Genomic DNA, 15,974 nt, shown 5'->3' on the forward strand with positions numbered 1-15,974 from the left:
GTCTTGAATAACCAATTACAAAGTTTATGCCTTGAGAACAATGTACAGTTGTTTCAAAGGAAATAAGTAAAGAAAGCTCCTCACCCCTAGATGTAGCTGTATATCACAAGCAGTACTCCTTACTCTTCTTCCAGTGTGTCATATTGAGAGGTGAAAGAGACTGTCTCCCTTAAAAAACTCCATTCCCTAAATTAAAACTGTTGTGTGGGGTTTTTTTGTTGGTTTTTTTTTGGTTTGGTTTTTTTTTTTAAAAAAAAAAGGCAAGAGAAAGGAAAACACATCCATATTAACTGCACTGGACAGTTAATGCTCTTGAGGGAGAGCTGACAGTGCCACTGACACCCTCCATAAGAGATCTTCTTTTACTGCGAAACATTCCTGCCAGGTATTTAGGGTGCATATGCTACCAATTTATGCTGCTCAATATAGAGCTTAACTGAGGATGTTTGGCCGGCTTCCTTACTGAAAAGCAGGAAGTGCCCAGTGCCCAAGAAAATTCTAGTGCAGGCAGTCACAACAAATTGTTTCATGAAGATGATTTTTGAAAGTTCTTATCCCTGTACAGTTAAATGCAACTTATCCCTGGTGTTCAGATTGTACCCATTCAGCTCCTCTATAGGTATAAAATACTCCAAGTTAGAATTTTTTTTTTTAATCATTAGTCTCTGAAATCTAAGAATTCTTTTTACTTTGGTCAGTTCTCATGTTGCTGATAAAACTGTTTTGACTAGTACATGTCAGCAGTGAATAGCATCTCCAGGTAGTTCAGTATTTCTTATTTTATCTTCCCTTTCTTAAGAAGCAATTTCCAATCTGTTATTTTTCTTTAAAGGCAATTACTATCTTTATTGGGCAGTCATGTCTGTACAGGGGAGAGGTAGGGAATGGCCGCTCTTATGCTGGGACAGGAGCTTCCTTTGGTAAGCTCTCCCAAGAAATTCATGCCTGACTGTGAATCTCCTCTCGTCTAGTGAGCAATGATACAACTTTTGGTGAAGCCTGGATTTACAGAATGGATTCTGTTGTGGAGGGATGCATCAAGCCTGTTTCCATTTGATTAACGCAGATGCTCCTCTTACAGCTGTGTTTAAGTGTGTTCTCTTACATATCATATCCTCTCTTTGCCCTAAGCAGCTTGTGGGTAGCAAGAGGTAGTTCTTGTCTTCCTTCCTCCCTTCACCCTGAATCAGCATTTTGTTACTTAAGGAATAAAGGTGAATGGTGTACAGATGTGTGTCTTCTTAGAGGTTGTAGGGATTAATTTTTATGTTAAAATACTGTTGACCCTTATATCATTATCCGTCAGGGTCAAATATCTGATCCATTTCTCAAAACAAGCAAGTAATGTAGAATTATTGTTAAAACACATCCCAAAGGTATAAAAATATATTACATGTTTAGGTCACGGCAGGAATACTGACCTGCAAGTTCAGGAGAAAAATTAAGTGCTCACGGTGATCCTGTGTAAGAGACCTGGAGAAGTGGGTACAGGCTGGCTGTGAGAGGAGTGTGTCTTAAATCCTCCTTGTTTCTTGTCTGCCAGTAGTAATTTATTTTTTCCCCATGGACACGTTAAAAGCCCATTGATTATCAGCCTGAGAATGGTCTTAGAGATGTCAGTCTCACAGGTGACCGAAAGATGATAGATAGTACTGTCTGCAGTGGGTTTACTGAGGTCATTTTCTCCTGCTATGTTCCAACATTGCAGTATTTAAATTGAATTAATTTGCTGCTACTGGTGTACATGCTTTACGTGTTAGATACCACATGGCAGTTAACATTTAGCAAGTTAATTTGAGGAAGTGGTGTGCTGCTGATACCTGCTGGGATAGCAGATGAAAACAACATAAGAGTATCTCATTGTGTCCAGAAGAGGGCACTTGTATATGCACACAAACATTTTGCTGTGTTGAGAAACCTTTTGTTTCACTCCTTTTAGAATGCATATTAGGATATGCAAAGCAAGATGAGGTGTTGATCTTACTAGGTGAAACCTGGAAAGGCTACAAAATAGTCGAAGAGGGAGACTGTCCACTAGGTTTCAGTTCATGCTTGTACTGTAATACTTTTGTAATATGAAAATATTGTCTTAAGTCTACTTCCATGTTCCTACTACTTATGCTAAAGCGTTCCACAATAACCTTGCTTTGAAATATGAACAAATAACTCTGAACTGCAAACTTAAGTGATGAACTAATCTGTATGTTGCTGCATTGCTTAAAAAAATATAGCAATGAGGATGCACTGAGAAGAAATGAGGTTTAGTTCTGTCAGGTGCTTGTTTTTATTTCTGTTTGCACAGTTCAGTTGTTCTATGTCAGGCTGTTTATCTCAGTTCCATCTTGCTACTGAGCATAATAAGCGTACACCATAAGCGTAAAACTGTTTTTAAAAGTTGCCATCAGTTTTGTTTAGCACTCAGATTAAAGTTTGATGTATTGTTTATCTTATGGTATTGCTAACATTAGTTGACAAGTATTTTAATTATATCAAGCCACAGTACACGTTGAACTAAACCTTGTATATAGAATGAGCCAATTTTCTAAACTATGTTCTTGGCTAATGTCAAATAGATATTATGTGTAGGGATTTACTGTGTCAACTTTAACTTTCAGAAGTACGTGAATACCGCACAAGAAAAAAATCCTCTGATTGCACTTCAGTAACTGTAGGAACAAATTTTAGTCATTTGTGTTCCGCTTCTGTTTGTATTTGCCTTCCACAAACCTCTGAGTGATCGAATTATCTAGATAGTGTCTTTTCTGTAAACTAACCTTTATATTTTCCTTTATAAAAGTCTGTGTGGCATAGTACCTGTGCTCTCATTCATTCATGCAAGGGTTGGATTCTGGTGGTGTTAGTGAGAGATACTTCCAGTGATGCAGCACTGTTAAAACTTCAGATGTGTGGTACTGACGACTTGCATCATTTTGCTGTGCAGAGTAGAATAATGAACATTTGAATGAGTACTTTAAAAAAAACAAAAACAAAAAACCCAACAAAAACTACTTGTCTGCTTACAGCTTGTATTTGATCAATGTCAAATGAGAATCCATTACATATGGATTTTCATTTCTGTTAAATGTTAAGACTTTGCAGTAGGATGTATATGTTTGTGTTAATCCTAATGGAAACCTTAGCATTCTATTTTTTTGAATCCTTTAATCAATCTAATGACTTAAATGTTTACCACAGATTTTTTTTTTTTTTAACAAAATCAACTTTACTCTTGCTTGTAATTGTCTGAAAAAGTTTGGAGGGAAACCAATTACAATACATGCTGAACTAATGCTTGCATTTTAATACTGTTACAGGATCAAGAACAGAGTTCTTACTTGTTGGACGGTCAATATCTGCCATACAGGGGACACAATTCATTCCGTGAGAAGTATTTCAGTGGTGTGACAAAGAGGATTGCCAAGGAAGAAAAAGACAATCAGAAGTAAAATATAGTATAAACAGATAAAAAAATGAGGAAAGAAAGAAGATTGTGTTTCTTTTTAACGACATCTGGATATGAACATTTGTTGGATGCTTCAGAAAAATAAATACTGCTTTTAATTTTAAAACAAGATGAAACCCACAACACAGGTTGAGAGCAGTTCTTTTTAATTAGCTTTGTTTATAGCGGATTTTATTGTACAAGTTTTTTGAGTCTTATTTAATTTATATTTGTACTTTCAAGTTCTAATGATGATTGACTAAAACCATTATTATTGTTCTTTCACCATTAACATTTACAAAAAAGTAGTAGTGTTATTTGGCTTCTTAAACTGTGAACATCTGGCTGTTTTAGGAACACGTGGTGGTGATCAAGGATTGCTTATTAAGAAGATGATTTTCATTTGTTTTGTTTTTTGTAAATTGTATACAATAAACCAGAAAAGATTGTTGTGAGTTTTTTTTAATTGTTGCATGCAATAACTGCTCCTATGAATTCTGATGGCTCTGGCTGAGGCCAGCAGTGTTTAAAACAAACAAAACCCACAACGTAACAAATGCACACGCGTGTGCACATACACCCCCTAGAAGCCTCTGTGACCTGACAAACTCTGGAGAGCCTATTAAACCCTGTGAAGCCTGTCCACATCTGAAGCTCATCTGTACCTTGGATTTGCTTTTACATTCCTAAACCTTGACTCTTGGTCAAGCCAACTGTCTGCAATTTTTGGTTCAGAAACTGATAGTTAAAGCAGTAACAACAACAGCATAAAATCAGTAATGGTTCCCTAATGGTATTAAGCCTAATCAAATCTTTGAAATTGAAGCTGTATTTGCTGAAGGGCAAACTTTGAATCCACACCATGTCCATCATGAAAGTACCTAATTTGAAAACCACTAAGCCCATTAATTCAGGATGTTAATGGCTCTTCTCATTTTGATGGTCAAATATGGTCAAATATTCTTAGCAGGGCGTTGGTGAATGTATCTACTTGCTCCAGCCAGGGAAAGCCTTGCTTCTCAACTTGCTGCAAGTTACTGACTGTGGTCATGGTACAGTCTTTGTAGAGTATAATTGCTAAGTGCCTCTCCAAAAAACCAATGCTACCTAGGAAGGCACGAGTCATTGTCTATATCTGATTGAGTTCATGAACTGAATTTGCTCTTCTGTGTCTTGTGGTCCTCAGCTGCAGCAGGGAGAGCTCACATACCCAGTGACACCTCTGTCTGACCTTCTGGATCTAATCTGTGGTGTGTTAGGAAGTTCTGAAATAGTGATTTATTTTCTGTGTTTCCATTATAAATCACTTTGTTTTGAGACTTTTAATGTCAGCCATATAATAGTTGTTCTGGGCTGAGCTTGGAGCAAGATCAAAGCTCAGAAAATTTTTCAAAAGCAGAATTTGAATTGATCACTTTCAAATATTACATAAAAAAATTATTGCTTCTGAAAACCTGTCTTCATATAACTTCTGACTTCAATTTTAGCATTACAATTTGGCATTCAGCTTTTATTACTTTACAAATTCAAATGACTTTCTGTTCTTCATAGGCAAGGAATTTTTCTAGATGGATTTATTATGCATTTATAACTTCATTTTCATAAAAGTTACCCTACATAGACATGATCTAAATGGTTATACAAGATGTAAGGTAGTGGCAAATCTGGCTCTGTCTATTCGAAGAGAATGATTTAGTTTATTTCTCCTCTGCCTCGTCCAACTTTTAGTCCATTCAGCAGCAGTGGTGTGGCCTCTGTTTAGCAGTTCATACATAACAGCTCTATCATTACTGAAGAATAGTGTTTTGAACAGAAACTGTAACTGTATGTGGGGTACTGCGTCCACATCTAATAAAAAAGTGTTCAGAATTGAAATCAGATGTTCAAGGTTTGCTGATCCCCAACTTTAAAGCTATCATTTTGAAATATTTCTGTTCTCTCAATTTTTCCTCACTTTGTGTGTGTGCTCCAGCCTGTTGTACACGCAGACTTGCAAAGCAGAGGTGTTTATAGCTGTAGAGCTGTGACACATCCTTGCGCTCGCTCTAGCGAAGGAGCGGCAGGCGGGTGAGTTATCTTTTTGGCACGATTTGGCCATCGATGGCCGCGGTTTCTGGCGCTTTTGTTCAATCTGGTTCCATCCAGTCTCTCTCCATGAGGTTCCAGTTTCCTGTCCCTGGCAGGGAGGGTCAGTTCACGAGCCCGCGCTGAACTCATGCCGTTGTCATTCTCTCCTTTGGGGTGGTTTGTGCCATTTTCCAGTTTTGAAAAATAAACGTTATTTTTGGAGCACTTTGTTGCGCTGCAGCAAATTGGATGGAGGGAGGAGCTGAAAACGGCTGCGAGGTCATACGGGCAGAGGCTGTCTCTTGCTGTAGCGAGCGATTTGTTGAAGCAGCAAAGGGAAGGAGCCCCCCTCTTTTCACTGAATGCCTTTACCTGGTGGTAGTGTTCCTGGCTGCCAGGCCTCCCATGTATCTGTGGGATGAGGAAGCGGAAAAGTAGCATAAATAGATTTTCTCTGCATTAATTGGATGCCCTACCTGCTGTCTCTCTCTAATGCTTCTTTTAATTATTGGCCAGTTTGAACAAGTTTGACAGAAGGTCAAGGTTTGATGAGATCTTACAGATAACAGGGAGCTACAAATTTTGTTGAAATAGGCAGAGGTGTTGAAGAAAAAGACCTAGTTAATCTCTTCCAGGGAAAAGGCTGTAATATGAGTTCGACTCTCATTAAACATCAGAGAACCCAGATGGAAACAAGACCTGGAGACAAAAACTCTAACCAGTGTTATTTGTTGCTGCTGCGACAACCAGTGCTGGTTCTGCTGCTTCGTTGTCTTCTTTTTAAAACAAAAAGACCCAAATAAACGCATACAAAGAGCTTTTTTAGAAGGAACATAAAGGTCTCGGCTGAACTTTCCGCTTCTACTCAAGCTGAGTGACCAGCTTACAAGAACTTGGACTTGGTAGTTTCTCCATACCACTCTGATGAGAGGAGTCAAGCAGATGTGTCAGCTCGATGAATATCTCAAGCAGAGTGCAGTCCTCCCTTTAAACCAACCTGTGAGACTGGTGTCTGTTATTGGGACAACACCTAACTGGGTCTCCTCCAGTAGAGCAGGCATTTTATTTCCACAACACCCGTTACTGGAATTTGTGCTGGTAACTTGCACTGCAGCAACGTCCACTCACTAGATATGGGCATTTCAACAGCAACTCATGCAGTTTGGTTTTGGTGGATCCTTCCTTTCTCTCTACCTGTTCAGTGGGGCTGGAAGACTGTGGTGGAAGTCCTTAGCTGTTTGATGTCTCTTCTTTTTCCATTAGACTAGTATTTTAGCTCAGAGTTGTGACTTGGTTTGAGGGTCATAGGTATACATACACAGGGCAGTTGGCAGAAGGCAGACAAATTTTTGTGAGTTCTCAGTCAAGGCTCACCTGTCCAAAAATACTGAAAAATGCTGCTAAGAAGATAAAGTATGGGCTTTGTTTCAGACTTTTTTGATATTGGTTAACTATAGTGATGTTACAGGGAGAAAGCACCTTAATAATTCTGAATCTTTGCTTTCCTTCTGTTACTGCTTTTTAAGATTTCTTCTTTCTTTTTTTCACTGTCCCCAGTCCCCGCCACAGCCTCAGGGTCATCAGCCAGAGAAGGGTGTCACAGAGATGGTGACGCTGTGACTTTGCACTGCCCTCTGTCCACAGGTTTTCCAGAGACACAGATGCCCAGTTGGAGCGGGCAAGGCTGGAGCAGATGACAGGCCGTGGTTACGGGTTTCCCTGTCGGACAACGAGCAGCTCTGGGGTTAGCTGACAGGAGGCTGATGAAGTCGCCAAAGGGTGAAGGTTGTTCTTTGCTGGCTCAGCCCCTGTCACCACCATGTTTCTCTTTTCTGACTCTCCTTTTCACCCCTTCACAGAAGCTGAGAAGAAAAAATTAATGTGTTCTTTCTTTGCTGTTTAGCTTGATCTGTGGTTTAAACTGAGGTCCAGAGCTGAACAAGGCTGTCTTTTCAGTCTGGAAACTCCTTCCTTGCTCCTAAAAAAAGTAGAGTTGTGGGTACCCAGGTGTGGTGGTTTAGCCCAGATCACCACACAGTTTCTTATTCACCCTCCCCCTACCCAGTGGGACGGGGGAGAGAAATTGGGAAGAAAAGAAAACTCGTGGGTTGAGATAAAAACAGTTTACTAAAAATACTGAAAACTACAAAGCTAACAGGATATAAGGATATTAATATATACAAAATATACAAAATGAACAATGTACAATTTCTCACCACCCGATGTCCGAATGACCGACGCAGCCCGTCCTGAGCAGCAATCACAGGAACAACACCGAGCAGCAAGCAAAGTGGGGGGAGAGCAAGCTAGCAAGGTAGAGGGAACGATGCCAGCCAGCAAGAGAGAAGAAAAGGATGCCAAGGGTGCCCGAACGGATACTCTACAAGAATGTCCGAAAAGAAAAGGAATACTAGAAAATGATGCCCCCTCCCATGGGCAATCCCCACTTATATACTGAGCATGACGTTTATGGCATGGAATACTCTCTTTGGCCAGTTTGGATCAATTATTCTGTCTGTCTTTCGCCCAGCTTCCCGCATCTGCATGTTAACAAGACTTAGAAAGTCAGACAGTGTCCTTGGTCTCATTAACAACAACTCGTATCATCAGAATGTTTTTATCAACATTCTTTACACACGAAATCCAAAACACACCGGCTACTGAGAAGAAAATTAACTCCATCCCTGCTGAAACCAGGACACCAGGAAAATGAAGAGGCTGATGTCCCTCTTTGCCTTTCTCTTCTGTTTGCTATTTGGAAAAAAAATGTGATTTTTTAACCTTGTTCTCTTACATCATTGATTTTGGTGATCACATAATTTAAAACAGCTAAATACATTTTACCTGCCACTGTGCTACCCTTTTTAATATTTCTCTGATCGGACTGTAAAAATCTCTGTTGTGTATGTATCCTCACAACTGTTTTCATTATAGATTTCTATCACGAGTGTTGTTTTTTTGTATGATGCCTCTAATCAGTTACAGCTTTCCTGAGCCTATGGATGGGGAAGACACCACTCAAAAGAGACATCAGTTCTCTATTAGCTAAAAGGCCTCCTCAAACCCAAGATCCCGGAGAAAGGACAACCTGTCTGGCTACACTAAGGGTATTGGACCTCAAGACAGGTTTGCCAAGTAAGATCTTTTTTAATTCTTGTGGGTTGCCTAAAATAAAAGGGGCAGCTGAAAGGTGACATCCATTGATAGGAGGGAGATCTTACTGTCTTTACTGCCACTGTTGCCATCTTAGGTATCTGTACACTCAAGTGAGGTGCCCAGGAGATGCATTACAGATTGCTGACAGCCCACAGTAGACCTGGGCATGGGAGGCTTTGACTCTACATGTCAGGATTGACAACAAGTATTTTGAGTACAGCTGGGTAGGAACAGGACATTTTGCTCATTTAAAATTCCCCCAAAGTTTGTTTTTTTTTTAAATTAAATGTTCAGGTGCTGGAAAAAGATTGCTTTGTACAAAGATAAGATGATTGCCAATGGTCATCTGAGATTCTAATCCAAAATTTGTTCCTTTGCATAAAAATAATTAAAAGAAAAAAAAATCTTACCTTCTAAAGATGTCAAAACAGGACAGTATTATCACTGTTTTAATTATCTCCAAAACGAAATTTTATTTTAAAATCACTTCTCAATTTTTTTTTTCAGCGGAAATGCCACTTGCTGTATAAAGTTCTAATTTAAAACTTGTTCTTCACGGATTCATGCTAATAAATTTTTCACTAATAAAGTGCAAAATAGCAGGTCGCGTTATTGTATGTGGTGGGATAAGTAGTTAATTCTAATCAAATACGTAACTCCTAACTAAGCAATCTCTTCTCCATAAGGAGATACTATTGGTGAAATAGTCATATAGCAATTAATGAAGAATGCTTCCTTCTCTAAGGGTCTGTCCCAAAAGATGAGGTGTCTCTGAGTGATGACTAAGGACCAATGTTCAGTGCCACGGCTGGACAGCCCAAAGTGTCTTTGCTTTGTCCTGGGACTGATAGGAGAGTTTTCCACTGAAAACTGGGCGTTAATGCTGATGATTACATTTTGGAGGCAAGACTAATCCTTGATCTGTATATTTTTTTCTATTGAATGCAGCACTAGGAGCAATGCAAGTGAATAATTTCAGTACAGGATAAATTTAGCTATGAAAGTTCTTAACGAGTATAGGGAAGGTTCATAAAATATTGTGATTTTTGGCTAGAGATGAAACGTAGTTATGTGGAGAAGATCCTGTGAGTGCTTGGATCTATTCCACTGGAAGGATAGGTCCTTGCACACAGGCAGTCTTCTCCACTGAGTTGTCATCCTGTTGTCTTTGTGATGGGTGGAACGATACCTCTCTGTCCACAGTTCATGCCTCTACAAATGGTTCTGCTCTACAGGTTTGTTCTAAGGCTGTTTGCATAAAGCTGTGAGATCCTGAGATTTTGAAGTGCTAGGCAGGTGCAATGTGTTCATTGCAGTAGCAGTTGTGCCAGAGACTAGGATAACCAGAATCATGAGCAGCACCACAGGACACACACTGTTGTCTTGGAGAGCACCTTCTGTCTTGCTAATAAGCAAACCCATAGCAATGTAGGAAAGTTTTGGGAAGTTTCTACTTTGTCTTCAAAATGTGTTTGTGGCAGAGAGTGCTTGTATGCCTCTGCTTGAACCTCATTCCTTAACACTCCCTGGAGAAAGGTAATGAAATTACATGAGAAAAGGGTCTGCTTTGCTTAATCAGCAAATATTTGTCAAAGTTGGCATTTGCAAAATGTCCTATTTCAGTCTCCACGGCTTGCAACAGGAGCTGTAACAGAGGCGTGTGTGCACCTATGGGTGGTTCTCCCATAGCAGTTACTGGAAAGCAGCTTCTTCAGCAGCGCGATGCCTCTGCTCCGTCCTGCCGTTGCGTGGGCAGCGCTGAATATGCTCGTGCACCTTGGGCGAATGTGCAGAAGCACCCAAGCAACCGCCGGAGCTTGTTCTGCCTCCCCGTTCGGGTGTTCCCCGGAGTGACCTGACAAGCTGCAGGCTGAACGTGATAAACTACTGCTGTTTGCTATGGGGAATGACCTGCCAAAAAAACCGCACAGGATGTGCCGCTGGGGCCAGGGAAGCGGGACCTCTCCTCTCACTCCCAGCTGCCTTGCCTCTTTATATAGCAAGGAAAATTTCTGCCTCAGTAAGAAATTAATTTTATGATAACCATAGAATAGCATTTTTAGCCTTATGTAAAGATGTCAAAGCAGGCAAAGATATGGACTACTTCTTAATTAAGTATAGGTTTTCTTCTGTTTTTTGTTTTTACTCTAAAAGCAAACTAAAACATGTTTGTGTCAAGAACTGTTGTATCCCACCCCTTTTCTCTTTTTTTTTTTTTTTTAAATTGTATTTTTATATATTTGGCAGAATTAATGATGAAAATCTTTCCAGCTGTGACTTTGCCAGAATCCCTTTCTGAAGCTCCTACTAATTTGGATTAAAACTGGATGGATGAAAGCCTCAAACAGCAAATCCTGGCAGTAGATTTGCCGAGGCCCCACAGCGTATACTTCTCCAACTGTTCTTATCTTCTGAGGAAAAAAAAAAAAAAAAACCCCAAAAAAAAAGCAAGCATCATTTTGTAATTACACAGTCCTTCGCACTCTCCCTGCCTTTCTGCTCCTGGGGCTGGGGCAGTGGGCTTTTGATTGCAGGGTGGCAGGGTTTTAAGCGCTCTCATAGCAGCTACTCTACGTGTTAACAACCAGCGTGGATTTTAGAGAGAGTTGCCGTGCAGGGAAGTAGCTGTTCAAAATGGCAAAGGTGGGTGTGCAAGCCTGTCACTGCAGGGACGTGAAGCCACCGAGCATCCTGAGTCCCAGTTGCTGGATGCTCATCTCGCTTGCTTAGTTCTAGCAGCGTTGGCGCCGTGTTTTCTTGCTGTCCGGGCTTCCTGGAGCCAGCAGCTGCAAGCTCTCCTGCTGCCCCAAACAGTGAAATTAATTTCTTTAAATTGGACAGATCGATCTCTGGCAAGTGGCCCATGTTGCTTCCCCTCCTCCCTCTTGCCAGGAGAGTCTTCTGGAGGCATGGGAGCTTACTAAGACCTTGCTCGGTGTGTTCCACTCTTCACAACCACACTGAGACAGAGAGAAGGCCGTGCTCCGAACCCAGGCAGTGCCACGGGACGCTGACAGCTTCTTCCCCTGGCCTTGCCAGAGGGTGCCCTCTCCACCAGCGCGGCCCCTCCAGGTGTGAGGCTGCCTCTCATGAGGACATCTGAAAGCTGCCTGTGAGCACGCTGGTTGCCAGAGGGGATGGCAGGAACTCTGTGCTTGCGGATGCTCTGAGCGCTTTGCTGACCTGCCTGCAGCACCTCCTGTGTGGAGAAGGAATACAAATACTACCAGTTATGTTTAAGGTGTATTCTGTTAATCATTGTGAAAAACACAGTGACTGGGGAGAAACACTTCAGCAGGGCCTGTTGTGATAGGATGAGGGGTAATGGTTTTAAACTAGAAGGAAGCAGATTCAGATTAGACATCAGGAAAAAATTTTTTACAATGAAGATGGTGAAACACTGGAATAGGTTGCCCGGAGAGGTGGTTGATGCCCCATCTCTGGAAACATTCAAGGCCAGGTTGGATGGGGCTCTGAGCAACCTGATCTGGTTGGAGATGTCCTTGCTTCTTGCCAGGGGGTTGGACTAGATGACCTTTAAAGGTCCCTTCTGACCCAAACCATTCTATGATTCTATGGACAGCAACAGCAGCTTTCCCAGATCGACCACTTATAATTTCTGGTGAAACCTTTGCAAATGCATTTTGAGTTCTGTAACAGCAAGTGGATTTTTTCTACTCCAGAAGGAGTTATTCAGGATAATGTATTCTCCTTACAAGTTCTTTATAAAGAATAAACTCCCCGAAAAAAAGTGAAAGCTTTTAACAAAGTAACCTAGTAAATTGTGAATATTATACAATTTTAGTTTAATGTGATTACCATTTTTAATTCATTCAACTCTATAAGAAAAACAAGATATGGAAGATTTTTTAATCCTTCCTCTGATTTTTCATCTCACTAAGAATAATTCATACTTTAGAAATATATACCTAATTAACAAGATTTACCCATTTAACTTACTACCAATGAATGGGACAAAATAGTGTATTGTTTCTCATGATACTTTATTCTCTCTTGATTTATGGAAATCAGACGTGGTTTGGGAATGACACTTCCAAAACTTGTGTTGTTTAAACCATAAAATACTCTGATTTTTTTAGGATATCAAATAGCAAGCTTTCAGGAATTGCTACAAGTTTGAGAAACCCTACTTTCCAGATACCCATTTTGGGTGGTATTGATTGTTTTAATCTCCTTTAATGTTTTTTATTAACTGGATCCCATACCAAGATTGGTACCGCTGATCAAGTTGGCAGGCCAGTACTTTGTCTTTTTCCAAGCTGGTACAACATTCACTTTATTCCAGATATCTTGAGTTTCTGCAACACACTGGCAATCAATATTTGGACTGAGGTTTGACTCACCTGATCTTTCAGGTCAACATCTGTATCTGAAGCAGTCATGTTAGTCTCCTCCTAGTCAACGGAGTGGAAGAAGTCCAGAGCACTTGTCAGTCTGCTCTTCTAGAGCTCTTGGATGTGTGCGACTCAGACTTGCTCGTTTAAGAATTACTCTAGTTGGTAATGTCTGTTTTTGTACTGAAACTCTTTGTTTACAGTGAAGCCAGTTAATTCACCTTCATTTCATATGTGCATGTCAGCTGCTGCTTCTATAATGCTGGGTAAGAATATTTATGAAATAGTTCTGCCTCTTCATTTTCATCTACTTTGTCCATCCAAAAATAAACGGCTTTGTTGTTGATATATAGCAAAAAAATGAGAATTCAATGAACACAGAGGAGACCAAACACCCAAACATCCAAATCTCTCCTTTCTTAGTATCTTCTGACAGTCACAGAGTTTATTTCCCTTTATCCTTTTGGCCGCCTTATCATTTTTCTGGCTTATGATTTCTATGAGTTGCTGCCTACATCTACTTTTTTATCTAAGTATTTACACGGCTCATTTTACGTCCCCTTTCACTAGATTGTTACTTTATACGTACGATGCTTTGCGGAGCTGATGGGTGAGATATGAATCCTGCTTGGGAGTACCGGGTTACATTTCATGAAAGGTTCTGTGGATGAGTTATTGCCCCACAGCAGGTCCTCAGCCTGCGGTTTCACAAGCGGGGAAGCTAATGTGACAGCGCAGTGCTGCTGAAAGTAGAGGGGCTTTGTGCCTTTCCCCCCTTCCCTGCTCCTGGCTTTTCTCACGCTGTGCTCAGCAGAATTGTCTGCTCTTGCACTGACTGGTTCTTACTGGTGCCTTTCTCGTGCCAGTTCAATGCACCAAGCCAGCAGAAAAATATTCTTTTTGCAGAAAAAAAGGTTACTGCAAGGGAGTGCATTTCTTTTCGTCGGAGGTGAGCTGTTGGATCAGCTCGTTGTGGTCACGAAGCTGTGGTCTCTGTCACGTCATTCCTAGACCTCAGGCTGGCTGCGGAGACTCTGCAGCTCCTTGCTAAGTCGCCCATCAGCCTCCCGGCAGAGGGAAAGCAGCTGATGGTCTTTTGAGTCACAGTGGGCTTTGTGAAACATAAAAGTGTGGAAGGTTGAAGAAAACAAATTATTAGCTGCCTTTCTAGGCACTGATTGACTATGTCTTCAAGGAAAGAAAAGATAAACTGAAGTGAGAAGGATTGCTTTGGGGGTTATTTGCTCACTTGCGACTTGTGCTTTATTGTGTTTTTCTTTTAAATGAAGAGCTATGTTGTGGCTGCTGAAAGCTTTCTTTTCTTGTGATCCAGGGACAGAGTGTGCCACAGTTAACCCAGAGGAACCATGAGGATCAGTATTGGAGCCGCAACCAGGCTGTTGGTCCATGGGGTTTAGCATCTCAGAGGGGCGTGGAGAGATTTGCAGCCCTGGGGCAGCTGCAGCCTCTCTTCAGGTTCTGGAGGGCTTTAAGGTATAGAAAAGTCCAGCCACAGTGTGTGGCATAGCAGGAAAAATTTCCTTTCTTTGTGTGTGATTGTGGATCTTTAGGTATTCAGCGCTCTCTTTTTTAATACGTCCTAATTATTACTTCTGTTTTCCTTTCAAAAATTCTCTCCCCAAGCTGATTTGGCTCATAATACTTTCCAAGCCTGTGAAACTGGCCCTTTTGGAGCATAATGTGTTTCTGATTTGGTCGTTGGCCTATTTGGCTTTGCATCTCTGTGGCCACTGATTTTTACTGAGAAATTGGTTCTTTCCCCTCAGCCTCTCAACTGAGGGGTGGCCTGGGATTCCTTTAATTTGGATGCTGCAACTTTTTGACCCAGGCATTTCACAGGGCGTGCCTGGGTAGCTGGTGTGAGGCTGTGCTGTTTTTTTTTTGCTCTTGGAGTGTGATTTGGTGAGATAGTCCTTGTCTATGTTGGAGAGGTCTGAGCAACAGGACATAAACCGGACTCAATGTGTGAAATCACTGACTGATTAATCCCACCCTGAATGGTACAGGGGAGCAGCAGTGTTGTGTAGCAGGTTAAGTCAGTTACCCTCAGCATGCAGAGGAATTTTGGGAGACATTTGGTACCAGATGCTTTGGGTGTACTCATGGGGGTATTTGTACCTTACTTGCTGAAATGGTGAAGTGGTACAAGAGTGACAGAGCAGCAGTTGTATAGATTTTATATCCTGTCTGAAGCCTGAAGAGGTTTTCTGTGTATGAAAGGCAAATAGGCATTCATCTCTGAGTCTGAGAACATCTTCCTGTGTGGAACATCTGCCTTCAGGAATTCAGGGTGAAGACTCCTTTTATATAGTGCTGTGGCCATTCTTCCTATAAATTATATGGGATCCTAGGACTCCTTACCCTGCAAAGCTTCCAGCCACAGAGCTTGCATAATTATTTTGTGTATTTATATAAACCACCAGCTCTGGGGTCCCCAGCATAAGAAAGACATAGACCTGCTTGAGCAGGTCCAGAGGAGGGCCACGAAGATGATCAGGGGGCTGGAGCGCCTCTCCTATGAGGACAGGCTGAGAGTTGGAGTTGTTTAGCCTGGAGAAGAGGAGGCTACAGGGAGATCTTATAGTGGCCTTCCAGTACCTAAAGGGGACCAACAGGAAAATGGGAAGGGACTCTATCAGGGAGTGTAATGATAGGATAAGGGGTAATGGTTTTAAACTGAAAGAGGGCAGATTTACATTAGATATGAGGAAGAAATTCTTTACTGTGAGGGTGGTGAGGCACTGGAACAGGTTGCCTAGAGAAGCTGTGGATGCCTTGGCCCTGGAAGCGTTCAAGGCCAGGTTGGATGGGGCTTTGAGTGACTTGGTCTAGTGGAAGGTGGCAAGGGGGTTGGAACTGGATGATCTTTAAGGTCCCTCCCAACCCAAGCCATTCTGTGATTCTATGATTTTATAATTTGAGTCTTGCATTCT

At 41.3% G+C, this 15,974-nt stretch overlaps 1 protein-coding gene across 4 annotated transcripts in view; it reads left to right on the forward strand.

Moving 5' to 3' along the window:
• Positions 1-3,890, forward strand: part of TRMT11 (tRNA methyltransferase 11) — a 28,518-nt gene extending 24,628 nt beyond the window's left edge. For 3 of the 4 annotated variants that reach the window (XM_086744584.1, XM_086744585.1, XM_086744586.1), the window contains one exon: positions 3,315-3,890. In XM_086744584.1, coding sequence (XP_086600710.1) covers positions 3,315-3,446 — 132 coding nt within the window. In that variant the 3' untranslated portion in view covers positions 3,447-3,890. The remainder of the gene's footprint in view (positions 1-3,314) is intronic. The other variant, XR_015258128.1, reaches the window with a different exon arrangement.
• The last annotated feature ends 12,084 nt before the right edge of the window (positions 3,891-15,974 follow it).

Source organism: Chlamydotis macqueenii, chromosome 3, assembly GCF_036417535.1.
Source record: "Chlamydotis macqueenii isolate bChlMac1 chromosome 3, bChlMac1.mat, whole genome shotgun sequence".
Taxonomy (NCBI): domain Eukaryota; kingdom Metazoa; phylum Chordata; class Aves; order Otidiformes; family Otididae; genus Chlamydotis; species Chlamydotis macqueenii.